Genomic DNA, 15,805 nt, shown 5'->3' with positions numbered 1-15,805 from the left:
TTGAATCAGAGATAGTAGGAACTGCAGATGCTGGAGAATCCGAGACAACAAGGTGCAGGGCTGGATGAACACAGCAGGCCAAGCAGCATCATAGGAGCAGAGAGGCTGACGTTTCGGGCCTAGACCCTTCATCAGAAAAGGGGGAGGGGAAGGGGGTTTTGAAATAAATAGGGAGAGAGTGGGAGGCGGATAGAAGAGGGATAGAGGAGAGGATAGGTGGAGAGGAAACAAACAGGTCGAAGAGGCGGGGATGGAGCCAGTAAAGGTGAGTGTAGGTAGGGAGTTAGGAAGGGGATAGGTCAGTCCAGGGAGGACGGACAGGTCAAGGGGGCGGGATGAGGTTGGTCGGTAGGAGATGGAGGTGCGGCTTGAGGTGGGAGGAGGGGATAGGTGGGAGGAAGAACAGGTTAAGGAGGCAAGGACGAGCTGGACTGGTTTTGGGATGCAGTAGGGGGAGGGGAGATTTTGAAACTTGTGAAATCCACATTGATACCACTGGGCTGCAGGGTTCCCAAGCGGAATATGAGTTGCTGTTCCTGCAACCTTCGGGTGGCATCGTTGTGGCACTGCAGGAGGCCCAGGATGGACATGTCGTCTGAGGAATGGGAGGGGGAGTTGAAATGGTTCGCGACTGGGAGGTGCAGTTGTTTATTGCGAACCGAGCGTAGGTGTTCTGCAAAGCATATTGTTGAGTTTGGTGAAAGTGATATGTTGGTTTGTCTTCCTGCCACAGTGGCTATAGAGCTGAAAACAAAACTAACAAAAGGAAATTTCAGCTTGTTGCTTTTTGTTTGGCTTGCAATGCCCTTTAAATTAAATACAAGAACCTTGTGGGTTTATTCGCATTGATGTTTGATTGGATAAAACAGCTAATGCATGTAAAAATGGTATAGCAATTATCATGGGGGATTTTAATCTACATATCGATTGGTCAAACCAGGTCAGCCATGGCAGCCTTGAGGAGGGGTTCATAGAATGCATCCGCGATAATTTCCTTGAAGAATATGTAATGGAACCTACGAGGGAGCAAGCTATCCTAGATCTAGTCCTGTGTAATGAGACAGGAGTAATTAATGATCTCACAGTTAGGGATCCTCTCGGAAAGAGCGATCACAGTATGGTCGAATTTAAAATACAGATGGAGCGTAAGAAGGTTAAATCCAGTACCAATGTCCTGTGCTTAAACAAAGGAGACTATGATGGGATGAGGGAGGAGTTAGCTAAGGTAGAATGGGAGCAAAAACTTTATGGTGGGTCAATTGAGGAACAGTGGAGGACTTTCAAAATGATTTTTCACAGTGCTCAGCAGAAGTATATTCCAATGATAAGGAAGAACTGTAGGAAAAGAGATAGCCAGCCATGGATGTCTAAGGAAATAAAGGAAAGTATCAGATTGAAAAAAAAACATACAAAAAAGCAAAGAGTAGTGGGAAACTAGTAGACTGGGAAATCTTTAAAGGCCAACAGAAGGCCATGGAAAAAGTTATAAAGAAAAGTAAGATAGATTATGAGAGTAAACTAGCTCAAAATATAAAAACAGGCAGCAAAAGTTTCTATAAATATGTAAATCGTAAAAGAGTGGCGAAGGGAAACATTCATCCTTTAGAGGATGAGAAGGCCAATTTAATAACTGGGAATGAGGAAATAGCCGAGGCATTAAACAGTTATTTTGTGTCGGTCTTCATAGTGGAAGACACGAATAACATGCTGAAAACTGATGGCAAGAAGGTTATAGCAGGTGAGGACCTAGAAATTATCATTATCACTAAGGAGGCAGTGCTGGGCAAGCTAATGGGGCTAAAGGTAGGCAAGTCTCCTGGCCCTGATGAAATGCATCCCAGGGTACTAAAAGAGGTGATGGGGGAAATAGCAAATGCACTAGTAATTATTTACCAAAATTCACTGGACTCTGGGGTGGTTCCCGCAGATTGGAAAACAGCCAATGTGACGCCACTGTTTAAAAAAGGAAGTAGACAAAAAGCAGGTAACTATAGGCCAGTTAGCTTAACTTCGGTAGTGGGGAAAATGCTTGAATCTATCATTAAGGAAGAAATAGCAAGACATCTGGATATAAATTGTCACATTGGGAACACCCAGCATGGGTTCATGAAGGGTAGGTCATGTTGAGCTAATTTGGTAGAATTCTTTGAGGACATTACTTGCTTAGTGGACAATGGGGAACCTGTGGATGTGGTGTATCTGGATTTCCAGAAGGCATTTGACAAGGTGCCACACCAAAGGCTGCTACATAAGATAAAGTTGCACGGTATTACAGGTAATGTATTGGTATGGATAGAGGATTGGTTGACTAGTAGAAAACAAAGAGTAGGGGTAAATGGGTATTTTTCTGGTGGCTAGTGGTGTGACTCGGATCAGTGTTGGGACGGCAATTGTTTACAATTTACGTAGATGATTTGGAGTCGGGGATTAAGTGTGGTGTGTCAAAATTTGCAGATGACACTAAGATGAGTGGTAGAGCAAAGTGCAGAAGACACTGAAAGTCTGCAGAGGGATATAGATAGTCTAAGTGAGTGGGCAAAGGTCTGGCAGATGGAGTACAATGTTGATAAGTGTGAGGTCATCCATTTTGGTAGGAATAACAGCAAAATGGACTATGTTTTAAATGGTAAAAAATTGCAGCACGCTGCTGTGCAGAGGGACTTGGGTGTCCTTATGCGTGAATTGCTAAAAGTAGGATTGCAGGTGCAGCAGGTAATTAAAAAGGCAAATGGAATTTTGTCTGTCATTGCTCGAGGGATGGAGTTTAAAAACAGGGAGGCTATGCTGCAGCTGTATAGGGACCTGGTGAGGCCACACCTGGAGTACTGTGTGCAGTTTTGGCCTTCTTACTTGAGAAGGGATATACTAGCACTGGAGGGGGTGCAGAGGAGATTCACTTGGTTGATTCCAGAGTTGAGAGGGTTGGATTATGAGGAGAGACTGAGTAGGCTGGGATTATACTCATTGGAATTCAGAAGAATGAGAGGAGATCTTATAGAAATATACAAGATTATGAAGGGAATAGATAAGGTGGAGGCAGGGCAGTTGTTTCCACTAGCAGGTGAAACTAGGACTAGGGGGCATAACCTCAAAATAAAGGGAAGCAGGTGTAGGACTAAGGTCAGGAGGAACTTCTTCACCCAAAGGGTTGTGAATCTGTGGAATTCCCTGCCCAGTGAAGCGGTTGAAGCTACCTCGCTGAATGTTTTTAAGGCAAGGCGAGATAAATTTTTGAACAGTAAAGGAATTAAGGGTTATGGTGTGCGGGCGGGTAAGTGGAGCTGAGTCTCAACAAGATCAGCCATGATCTTATTGAATGACGGGGCAGGCTGGCCTACTCCTGCTCCTAGTTCTTATGTACTTATGATGTTCTTTGAACTCAGGTCACATTAACTTTTCTGTTGCATTGGTCACTTCCATCTTTCTGAAAGTGCTTTTTGATTTTGATATACAAAAACATGTTACATGTTGTTGAATGTCACCAGATATTTAGTCTAGAGACGCTCTGGACAGTACATAATGGTCAATATCCATCAGGGACTGGTTCTGTTCAGCTTACGTTGCAATTTAGTCTTAGTTCGATATCTTAAAATACAAGACCTGCTGGTTTACTTAATCTTAAGGCAGGTTAATAGAGTGGTCTGAGACATTAAACAGAAAAAAACTATTTAGAGTAACAGCCCTTAATATGTAACATTCCTCTTGCCCATGGTAATCAAATGTGATAATAAATAATACATGCCAGTTGCCACCCCAAAAGACTTTTAAATTCTAGTATGGGATGTGAATGTTGCTGGCAAGGCCAGCATTTGTTACCCATCCTGAGTGGCTTGCTAATTACTTTAGAGGGCAATTAAAATAAACTACATTGCGATGGGTCTGGAGCCTCATGTAGACCAGGCCAGGTAAGAACATCAATTCAACAATGGAGTTTCATCAATACTGAAAATGTTAGTACTGTATATTTCTATGAACAGGGGATGTAGAAAGAGCAGTACATGATCGAAAGGTAAATGTGTTTGTGACTTATTTCAGAATCGAGGTGTTTATATGTTTCGAATCAATAATGAACATGTGATTGATGCTACTTTAACTGGAGGCCCAGCCAGGTAAGTGACAATTTCTATTGTGATGGCATTGGCAAGAATGATTTTGAATTTTGAAATTGAAATAATTTTATATGGTAATGATTCGTGATTCTAGGAATTGACTGGTGAGCAAGGTTTCTAAATTTTCTGTATCGTGTGAGGGTGTGAAACTTGTCTCCCCTCAGCAGTCTGTGTAGTCCCTTTCCTTGCAATCTTGCACAGTCTTTGAATCTAAGAGAACAGAGTGGATGACTTACTTCCAGACTATCAGCAGCCTCACCAGAATGGTGACAGCGTGATTTGAACAGTCGTGATATTGTGCTGTTATTTCATGGTTTCCCTTCGCCTTCAGCAAGATTTTACATAAATTGAGTTCGTTTGGGGAATCACCACCTATGCATTATATGTTCTGACAATGGTTGCAATAGCAGTATTGAATTTATGTCCAGGCCTATCTGCACATAGTTGCACCTCGCTCACAACGACATTGTTGGCTTCCTGGTATTGTCATTTTACAATTTATTGTATTGTGAAATCTCCATACTTGACTGCATTGTGAAGTACATTATGCTCTTTTGATTGTACATTCGTACTGTTAACTTGTTGCTTTCTAACAAAGTGCTTAACATTTTTTCTCCTGTGCAGATATATCAATCATTCCTGTGCCCCCAACTGTGTAGCAGAGGTTGTGACCTTTGACAAGGAGGACAAAATAATCATTATCTCAAGCAGACGAATTCCAAAAGGAGAGGAGGTGAGTAGAAAACTGAAAAATAAGTTATTTAATATTTGACTGAGAATTAATACAAGAAATGCAATTTCATGCTCCAGTGTTAACCTGAGTTACAGAAAATCCAAATATTAGCTTATATCTTTCTTCATTATCTTCTATTTACTGAAAACCCAATCTAAATTTTCCACAATGGAGAATCAGATGGATATTGTTACTTTAAGAAAGTCTGTTTAATACTTGCCTTGTGTTAGATTCCTTTTCCCAACAATATGCTAAACCCTGCATAAAGGCTGTCAAACAGAACTACTTGAGTTCTAATAACATTCTGTTGAAAGAACTTGCCTGTAACCTTGGGTTCTGGGCCATTTCTGATCACTCCCAGCACTCCGTGCTACTGTTCTTCCTGTACCAAGTAGGTATTCACATAATATTTAAAAATAATTGTTCAACTAAATTAATGTGTGATTGCATAGTGTCAAGTATCCCATTCCTTCAAAGTAGAAAATAGCATAGACGTCAGCGCTCAAAATATACAGGGTGGAGAGGAAATTAATCTCTGAAATCTCTAAATCGCGAGGTGGAGGGAGAAGGAGGAGAGAGTGGTAGGTGAGACAGTAAGAACACCAAAGGTGTTCAAAGGAAGTAGAAGCTGGTGCTAGCAGAGAGGTCACTTACCAAGGGGCACAGATTTAAGGGGGGTGGTTGAAAGATTAGAGAGGAAATGAAGAAAATATTTTTCATCAGAAGGCCGGTGAGTGTATGGAATTCACAGCCCATTGGTGGTCGAGGCAAAAACACAACTCATTTAAAAGGAACCTGGATGTGCACATGAAGCACCATTGCCTGCAAGGCTTACAGACTAGGTGCTAACAAGTGGGATTGGAATGAGCAACTAGTTTATTCATTCGGCACAAACACAATGGGCTGAATAGCCTCTTACTATGCTGAAATTTTTGTGGTTTCCTTTTTGCTCTCACCTGCACCTCCTGTTTTAAACCCTGATTTAGTGTTATTCTTTAACATACATTGCTCCAAAAGATGATTTTACAGCACTAGACAGGATGATTGGTCATGTTGTAAAGTCTCAAATACTGGTACCACACAGGGCTTCAAAATAAAAGTTTGCCAAATGCTTGAAAGGACTCACTATTGAACCATCATGGGTACTAACTGAACAAACCCTCCATAAACATCAAGTAATTCAAAAAAAATATTGCTGACCCTAAACCAAGGGATCTTCTGAGTATTGGGAGTATTTCTGCAAAAGATCAACTGATATCCTGGAATTTTAGAATATGGGAGATTTATTTAACATAAACTAATTGCAATATCTTTATTTATAGATTCCAGTTTAAAAGATTTAATAATTCTTTTGTACAGTCTTTGGAATTTCTGCTATCTTCTTATCCCTAAGTAGAAAACCCCCAAAATATTTATTACAAATACAGACAGTAATGTCACTATATGACTGCATAACGCAGTAAAGGGGTTAGTGAGAATGAAGGAGTTTCTGAAAATTTAAGTAGCTACAGTCGGGAATGTCTCAGAGCCCTGTCTTATTTTGATGCCCAATGGGCATGATCTATATTTCAACTAATAGACTTCAGTGTGAAATAATGTAGGTATAAATAAGTGAAGAGATTGACAGTTGCCTACCTGTATTGTCTAAAATCCTGAAGGTATGTTTTCCGCTGTGTAAAGTTATGGAAAATTCATTCATCTGGGAATGTTTTATAATGGTTCAACAATCACGTAATCAAAAATATCATTTGATATCTCGATGTTGACTGTTCACTGAACATTTTCTGTCCTAACTTTTTTTTTTCCTTCCTTTAGCTGACTTATGACTATAAGTTTGATTTTGAAGATGATCAGCACAAGATTCCATGTCATTGTGGAGCACTCAATTGCAGAAAGTGGATGAATTAAAACATTTAAAGCAATTTTAGCTGAGTCAGAATTTGCAATTTCAGATAGTTCAGAATTCTGGACTTTGTATTGGTATACTCCGAGAAATCATACTGACAGATATTGCTACATGGAGTCTCTCAGCAGCAAAACAATGAAGATGGGAAACGCTCGCTAGTTTACAAAGAAGTATTTACCAAATTTCATGTTGAAGAATATCTGTAGTTGAGAGGTAGTGTAGTGATATTGTTGCTGAGATTTGCAGAGCCTTTTCACAACATTTAGATACTGAAACAAATGGGCTGAGCAGATGTATGGAGATATTAAGATATACAGCCAACGACTGCGTTTCCTGCCAGGCCTGTGGGTTGGTTCTGAATGTAATCTGATTTTTTTTTTGTCTATAGTCCCCATGAGAGAAAGAGAGAGAGAATGAGATCCTTTCATTGTGCAGACCCTTTCTGAAGGGACTCAACCTGAAGGACTGATTTAATTTCTATTCCAATCAAGTCCAATCAAAGAAGGGAAGAGTCACCAGCTTTTTTAAAAAAACTCTGCTGGGTCTCCGGTTTTAGACAGGTGTGGTACATCTCAAGGAGAAAGGAAATGGGGTTTCATCTGACGAGATTTTTTTTTTTGAAAAATACAAGAATATTTGAACATTGCGGGTATAAGTAAAATCAATGCATGTTTTTTTGTATAGAACGCAAGTGATTTGAAACCAAGGCAGTGATTTTAAAAAGCAGCACTCCTAAAAACACTAGAGTTTTAAAGAGATTGTGTCCATTGGGTGTGATAAATTTGAATGCATTCAAAGATTTGGATTTCCCATGCTATTTGCCCTAATTTTATGCTGGAGAATCAGTGTGGGATTTCTTGATTGGAAGGTTTTTGGTTACTTGACCAGAATCAATAACGTAAACGTTTCAAACAACAGACCCATTTTGTGCGTTTACTAGTATCTTCAGCTTGTAGTTTATTTCAAGGGAAGTTAACTCCATAATTGACTGAAATATAGAAGAAAGAACATCATAATTAGCTTGGTAGAAACTGAGCAGCGTAAAGCCTCCATCCGCGCTGGTCACCTTGTGTAAAACCTGAGTGACCATCTAGTAAATGTAGATCTTTTACATATTATGACTCAAAAGTAGTATGCGAAAGACACTTTTGAAAGACAATCCACATTAGTAAGAGCTCGCTAGGACCAGTTGCTTGGTTCTCCGGGAGTTTACTGTAAAGAATTTAATAAAAAGAGACTCTGGGGCTGGCACAGACAATTCTAATACTGTTAGTGATGTGATCTGGTTGTAACTGTGAGTTTAAATTGACCAGCTCCCAACTCTGAATCTGGAGAATCCCTTTTAAGCTGTTGACCTAACGACACGTCCCTGATTGGTGACATTTTTCTCCAATATAATTTATATTGCTTCAAAAATAGAAGTAACAATGCACCAGTCATACATAGCTATCTAATTTGGACGATCAGGACCTTTAACTTAAAGTTTAAGTCCTCAGTTGCTGATCAACAGCATAAAACACAGTGAAAAGGAGGGTGGCACTTGAAGACTTGGTCTGCGGCCACCTTGGTCCTATTCAATCAGTATCGACAGGCAAGTGGCTAGGGCATTTGGTTCAACGCACAAACGGACTCTCTCTGAAATCTCTTGCAGAGGAGACTTGCACTGAAGGATTTCTCACCTACTTGATTCCACAAGTCATTTTACTGTAGTTTTGTTCCTGTAATATATATATGAAAGTGTGAATTTTATTCGGATCAGTAGGATAGGTCTGGATGGGGGAGTTCTTTTTTATTGGCGCAATTCATGAAAGCTGCTGCCCCCACTGCATCTTCTCCACACTGCAACTGTAAAAATGTAAATATGAAACTTGTAGAAATCTCCAAAGCAGAAACCACTGGATCAGATTCTCATTCATACAAATGAACGGTTGGTATTGGTGATATAAAATAGCTGCTGGTTGGATTGAAGCAGGGAAGATATTAGCATGCAATGAGAAGATTCTAGGTAATGTAGATCATGTTAGATAAATTTAAGCTTACAGTGTTTTACTGTTTTTATAATTAAAGCTGATTTCAGCCCTCTCTTAAATGACAGGAGCAGGGGTGTCTTTTAATGGAAGATTCTAATTTAAAAATGGGACTTTTTTTCATGTTAACTGAAGATGTCCACAGAGCCCTGATGCATTGTGGGATCCCACTTCCCTAACTGACACAGTTGGGGAGGTTGCAGTCACGTAATGTATTGTTGGAACGTGCTCAGTTAACAAATGAAGATGTCCTATTTGCAGTAAAGCCTTGTCCATACTGTTTACACTCTGAGCTAGGTATTTTGTGGTGCATTTTATCCTTGCAATTGGGGCAAAAACAGAAGCAGAGATTTCTTGAGTATTTTTTAATGATAAAGTAAAGTTCCAGAATATGAGAGTTTTTTTTTTGTTTGTGTTGTGTGCATTCTGTACAGCAAATGTTGTCACTGGTAATGAATTAAAATTATCCTTTTTTTATTGTATGTGGCATGTTTTTTTTTGTACTGAACATAAGTTGAATTGTATATAATTTATGTCAAAGAGCCAAGATGCTCTATGTATTAAATCTCCTGCAGGAATAAGCTTATTCTGTACATCCCTGGTACATGTAGAGACCGTTTATGATCATGTTGGCTAGATTGTACAAACCTTTTTTTAAATACAAATGTAGCATCTTTGCATTACTGTATGATAAATAAGGACATCTGTTCCTACAGAGGTGAATTTACTGCATTAAAACTGTTTGAAATAAAATAACCCTTGGACTACATTTATTTATCTGCGGTTAAAAGCAGGAGAAGCAACCCAAGGATACATTTTAGGAGGATGAATATAACAAAATTTTACCATAGATTATACTTTCCTTATAAGCAGCAGGGATTTTTAGGCTTTAGGTAAATCTTCAAAGCAGGACAAGATTTTAGAAGAGATATGCAGGATTCATGGCTTCATAAATAAGAGCTTAGGATACAAAAGCAAGGAAGTAATGCTAAACTTACGTATTTTTTTAAAACACCATTGGTTAGCCTGCAGTTATTGTCTGGTTTTGGACACCTTACTTCAAAGTATGGGATAGAGATTATTTGGAGCAATTTCTCAGGGCATAGTTCCTTTGAAGAAATTATTGAAGTGCAACCTCTCCAAAAGGATGAGGAAAACATGATTACGTGGTAGGTTTGCAGTGCAAGTATTTTCGTGAATATATTTTTGCTAAGATGAAATGAAAACTAAAAATGCTGGAAAACTTACCATTCTAAGCAGCATTTGTGGGGAGCGTTAAATTTCATGTTAGGAACTCTTTATTTGAACAGTGGATCTTGGGATACACTTGTGTAAATATATTTTGGTTGGCAGTTACTAATTTGGCTGAAGCAATTAATTCATTCTTAAACAGTGTTGATGTTATTGCTAGGCTGGCATTTATTGACCATTATTAATTGTTCTGAAAGTTGGTGAGTTGCCTCTTGGTATTGCTGTGGTCCATGTAGTGCAGTACATTCACAGTGCTGTTAGGATTTTGATTGAGAGACCATAAAGGAACAATGATATAGTTCCAAGTCAGGATGGAGTGTGGCTTGGATGGGAACTTGCAATTGGTCATGTTCCCATGTATCTACAGCCTTTGTCCTGAATGATGCGGATCACTCATTTGGAAGGTGATACCATTGGAGCCTTATTGAATCATTTCAATGCATCTTGTCGATGGCGCACAATACTGCAACTGTGTATCGATGGTGAAGGAAACAAATTTGAAGGTGATGGATGGGTTGTCAGTCAAGGACGCTGGACAGTGTTGGGCTTCTTGAGTGTCTGAGCTGAATATTCCATCACACTCCTGACTTGCACTGACTTTTACATCTCTGGCTTCGTTAACCATCATTGGATAACCTCTGTATTCGAGACTACAAAACAGATAGGTCCACTGAAGGGTGAGATACCTAGTTTTTTTTTTGTTGCACACAGCTTAGCAGGAGTAGATCATTTGGCACCTCAAGCCTTTTCTGCCATTGGATGAGAGCATGGCTTGCCTGATTGTGGCCTCAACTTTGCTTCCCAGTCTACCCCATTACTCGGTTTCCTGCTCACAATTGCCCAGTATCGTATAAGTGTCATCAGTACAGTAACTTAATTGTGCATGCTGTTGCTGTAGTACAGTTCTTGTTACATTACCAATGTCTCCCTAAGCATAAATAAATGTCAGTTCACTTCACATTACTTTTCTCCTTGTCACTAAATCAACTTTAGCCTTGCTGGTGAATATGAAGTTGAGGCCTGTTGAAAAAGGCATTTGGATTAATGGAATACCAGGGGTGCATAGCTCATTAATATGACTTGAAAGGGAATTTGTTTGTGGAAGATTGTTGGTATGAACATCTTTCATTTGGGAGAGCCTTTCATTACTTGGAATGAGAGAGCTTTGCAAACGTTACTCAAATATTAAAATTGAGGTGAAAAGCTAACAATCTATACAAAGTACAGACACAAAACCAAATTTTCCCAGCAAATTTATTTTCTACTATTGTATAAGTGAATTGGCGTACATACGTACCATATGTCTTTGGTGATTTATGACACTTGTTTCAACAAAGGGTAAGGTTTTAAGAGCAATATTGCATATATGAAGTATTGCTATGTATGCTGAGTGTGACAGACTGAGCCTTCATGCAGAAATTGCATGTCTTAATTCATTCACAATGTTCGTGGCTCTAGTTAAACCAGCATTTATTGCCCATCCCTAATTGCCCCAGAGAAGATGGTTCTTGGAGTGTAAGTGCATCCAGTTCTGTTAGGAAGGGAGTTCAGGGATTTTGACCCATTTTGTCAGTGTGTAGTAAGACACGTGAGAATTGGTCGTGTCTCTTGCTGGCTAGTTGGTGTTTGTGTATCTGTATTGTCAGTTTTCTTCTGGTTTGGCCTATGTAGTGTTTCTCACAGCCCTTGCATGGTATTTGTATATTACACTGGTTTTGCTGGTTGTGGGTATGGGATCCTTTACATTCATCAGTAGCTGTTGTAGGGTGCTTGTTGGTTTGTCAGCTACTCTGATACCTAGGGGTCTGATCAGTCTCGTGGTCATCTCGGAAATGTCCTTGATGTACGGTAGGGTGATTACTGAGTCTGGTTGTGTTGTGTCTTCTTGTTGTGGTCTGTCTCGGAGGTAACAGCAGATTGTGCTTTTTTGGGTATCCAAAAATCGGGCTTTTTATCTTTGGAGCAGAGAAGATTAAGAGGTGACCTTACTGAGGTGCTGAAAATTATGAACAATTTTGACAGGGTTTAAAAAAAGGATATTCTGTTCCCCCTAGTTGCTTTGTCAATAACTAGGGTTCACAGTTTCCAGATAGTCAGCAAGAGAACTAGAAGTGAGATTATTAGGATTCGGAATGTGCTGCCTGGGAGAGTGGTGGAGGCAGATTCCATCAGAGGTTTCAAAAGAGAGCTGGGATATATATTTGAAAGGGATGAATTTAGAGGGCTACAGAGATAGGGCTAGAGAATGGAACTGGCTGGGTAGCTCTTTCGGGAGCCAGTAAAGACACAATGGGTTGAATGGCGGCCTCCTGTACTGTTTTTAAAAGAACAAATTCTATATTACTTAGCACATGCCACTTAATAATATTGTCGATTACACCTTCCATCACTTCACTGATGATTGAGAGTAGACTGGGGCAGTAATTGGCTGGGTTGGATTTGTCCTGCTTTTTGTATACGAGTCATACCTGGGCAACTTTCTACATTGTTGGATAAATGTCAGTGTTGTAAATACTGAAACAACTTGGTTAGGGACATGGTTAGTTCTGGAGTATGTCTTCAGTACTATTGTCAGAATGTTGTCAGGTTCCGTAGCCATTCCAGTATCCAGTGCCTCCAACCATTTCTTGGTATCATTGAAGATGCAGATGTTTGTGAAGCGTTCTGTTGTTTAATTGTCAAACTCTGTGACTGATTGTGGCAGGACTGCAGAGCTTAGATCTGATCTATTAGTTGTGGGACCACTTGTGTTGCTTGATATGCAAGTAGTCCTGTGTTGTTGCCATACCAGGTTGATGTGCTGGGGTGCCAATCTTGGAAATAGTATGGTTGATTACCTCAGTTAGCTGGACAGCTGGATTGAGATACAATGTGATGTCAACAGTGAGGGGGTTCATTTCCTGCACTGGCTGAGGTTACCATGAAGTGCTTTACTTCTCGACCTCTCCTCTCACCTAAGCCAGGGTGACCCTCAGGCTAAATCACCAGTCATCTCTCTAGTGAGAGTGAAGCTCTATGGTCATTTGGGACAATGGCAATTTAACTCCTGGAGTGCACTCTTCATTGAACTAGTGTTGATTTCCTCCAGCTTGTTATAGTTGGTAAATGGCAGGGTATGAGATTTCAGATGGTGGTTAAATACAATTCTGCTGTTGATGGTTCACAGCACCTCATGGCTGCCCAGTTTGACTTGCTGGATCTGTTTAAAACCTGTCCATTTAGCAGTGATAGTGCCACAACACTCTGGAACGTATCCTAAGTATGAAGATGGGACTTCATCTCCATGATGATGATGATGATGATGATCAGGCGGTCTCTATGCTCAGACTGTCATAGGCAGATACACCTGCGACTGGTAGATTGGTGAGGATGAGGTCAAGTAAGTTTTTCCCTTGACTCAGTCTAGCAGCCATATCCTTTAGGACTTGGTCAGTAATGGTACTACTGTGCCATTCTTGGTGATGTACATTGTACCTTTCATTCTGTGCTTTTGCTACCATCAATGCTTCCTCAAGTGGTGTTCAACCTGGAGTAGCACTGATTCGTGAGCCAGGGTGGGGGAAAGGAATGTGGTTATCAGAAGGACATTTCTTTCCCTATGTTTAACCTGATGCCATGAGATTTCATGGGCCTGAGTCAATATTGAAGATTCCCAAGACAAACTCCCTCCTCCCTGTACACCACTGTGCAATCATATCTTGTAGATCTGTGCTCTTGGTGGAACAGGCCATATCTAGGGATGGTGATGGTGCCTGGGACATCGGGTGTAAGGTATGATTCCGTGAATATTACGGTCAAGCTTCTGAATGAAGAGACTGTGGGGAAACCTCTGACAATTTTGACACAAGCTCCAAATATTGTTAAGAAGGACTTTGCAGGAGGGCTGTGTTTGTAATTTTAGGGCCAAGATAAACTGAAAGCATGGCCACCAAAAGTGGAGTGATTATAAATGGGAATGCAGAATATGCCAGGATTAGGAGAGTCAATATTTTGGAGGATTGTGGGCCTGGAGGAGCAAGACCATGGAATTGCTGAGAAATTAAATGTCAAAATGTTGCTTGACTGGCACCTAATGTCGGTCAGTAGGAGAGAAATGGGAGTTGCTACTGGCTAAGACAGACAGCAAATGGCTACAAAACTAAGTGCAATGTAAATCTTTGAATCATTTCCTTTGGGGAGGAGTGAAAATAGAATATAAACAAATAACCAAAATCCACAGTAAAGAAAAAAAGAGAGTCCTAGAATAAGGGTTTGCAGAAATATGAAAGTCAGAACACATTAGCTGACTACAAAGACTTTTGTTCACAAATGTAGCTGTTGCTAAGGGCTTTTTATACCTATAGTGTTAACTAAACCCAGAAGTCCTTTTAATGGATCAAAAACATTCTGAAAATAGTTATTTGGAATGTACAGGATAAAACTCCAGGTGCATGTTAATGTGATCACACTGCTTATAAGCTCTTAACAAACTTCCGACAAAGGTGGAATTCAGGATCCAGGCTTCAAGTCATGTATGTACACTTAAGCAGCAAACTAATACTATGACAATCTGTCAAGTCTACAATCGGGTGTAATCCTACATTTTCATGTTTCGGCTTCTGAGAGGGAATGTTACTGTCAAGGTGCCACTTAGTTTGCCAAAGTACAGTCTCTGCTAGATGCCCAGTCCCTATCGCTAGCTTTGTGATACATTTTGGAGTCAGTTTTTACAAAATAGGAAGCAGCCCTTTGGCCCATCATGTCTGTGCTGATTTACCAAACTGCTTGCACAGTGTTTTGACGTTTTTGTAATTAAAAAGTTTGATTTTTCTATTATCATAAATTAGAAGTCTCCATAACACTTATTGCCATAACAATATGTGCTTTCCACTTTGATGTAATTGGAGACAGGATCCACAGTGTCCTTGGTGCCTGACTAAATTTACCCAACCTCATTTAAAAAATACTTGATTGTGCCTGAAAATGCAATCTCTTATCCAGTATTTTGTAAACAACAACAACTAGATTTTCATGCCCTTCGAGGTACACTGCTTCACTTTAGCTGTTTTTTTTTAGTTCTGGGGATGTGTTACAGGCAAGGCCAGCATTTATTCTCCATCTCAATGCACTTGATCAGGCAGTAGTGAGCTGTGTTCTTGAACTATTGTAGCCTTTTACAATCCTTGTGGGTCATCTGTTAACCAAAATAACCAAATTTACTAAATGACACCACCCTCCCCATGAAGAAATTACCAAAAAGATTCCACATTTTGCAGTTTTTACTTTTTAAAAAAAAATAGAACTAACATGGCAAATCAACAGAAAATGATGCTTCAAATAGGAAGGGAAAATTCCTCTTTGACTATTCAATGCGAAGAGAGATGTCTTGTCAAATATTTGCAGCACCTCCCAGACAACTAGAACATTGTACAGGTAGTTCTGCTATAACATGTTTTGTGAACGCGAATTGGCTGTAACGTGATTGATGAATAGTGGATGCTGCTTGGATAATGAACTTTCTGCTGTACAGGTATAGCAGTTTCCCTGAAACATGATTTTTTATAGTTGCGTTCTTGTGTAACCATGCCATTGCATTATAGGAGAACTACCCATAGGTATGCAGTTCCACAATATGCTGTTCTTGTAGTGCAAGTCAGGAATCTTTCTCAAGTATTGTTGTAGGGCAAAATATCAAAGAGGAGTCTTGAGTTCAGTGTTCAGCAGTATAAGCGATTTTTGTTCAGAGCTCTATTACCACAGGAAGTAGAGGCCAGAGACTGCTCTGAATCTGGCATTCACG

General features: G+C 39.9%; 1 protein-coding gene across 1 annotated transcript in view; it reads left to right on the top strand.

Moving 5' to 3' along the window:
• LOC109924474 (histone-lysine N-methyltransferase 2D-like) overlaps positions 1–9,531 on the top strand; it is a 143,392-nt gene extending 133,861 nt beyond the window's left edge. The window contains 3 exon segments of the mRNA XM_048618858.1: positions 4,036–4,109; positions 4,734–4,842; positions 6,658–9,531. Of these exon segments, the coding sequence (XP_048474815.1) occupies positions 4,036–4,109; positions 4,734–4,842; positions 6,658–6,750 (276 nt within the window). The 3' untranslated portion in view covers positions 6,751–9,531.
• Positions 9,532–15,805: the final 6,274 nt, after the last annotated feature.

Source organism: Rhincodon typus, chromosome 41 (assembly GCF_021869965.1).
Source record: "Rhincodon typus isolate 14 chromosome 41, sRhiTyp1.1, whole genome shotgun sequence".
NCBI lineage: Eukaryota > Metazoa > Chordata > Chondrichthyes > Orectolobiformes > Rhincodontidae > Rhincodon > Rhincodon typus.
Note: the sequence above shows the minus strand (reverse complement) of the source record. Positions and strands in the feature narration are given on the sequence as shown.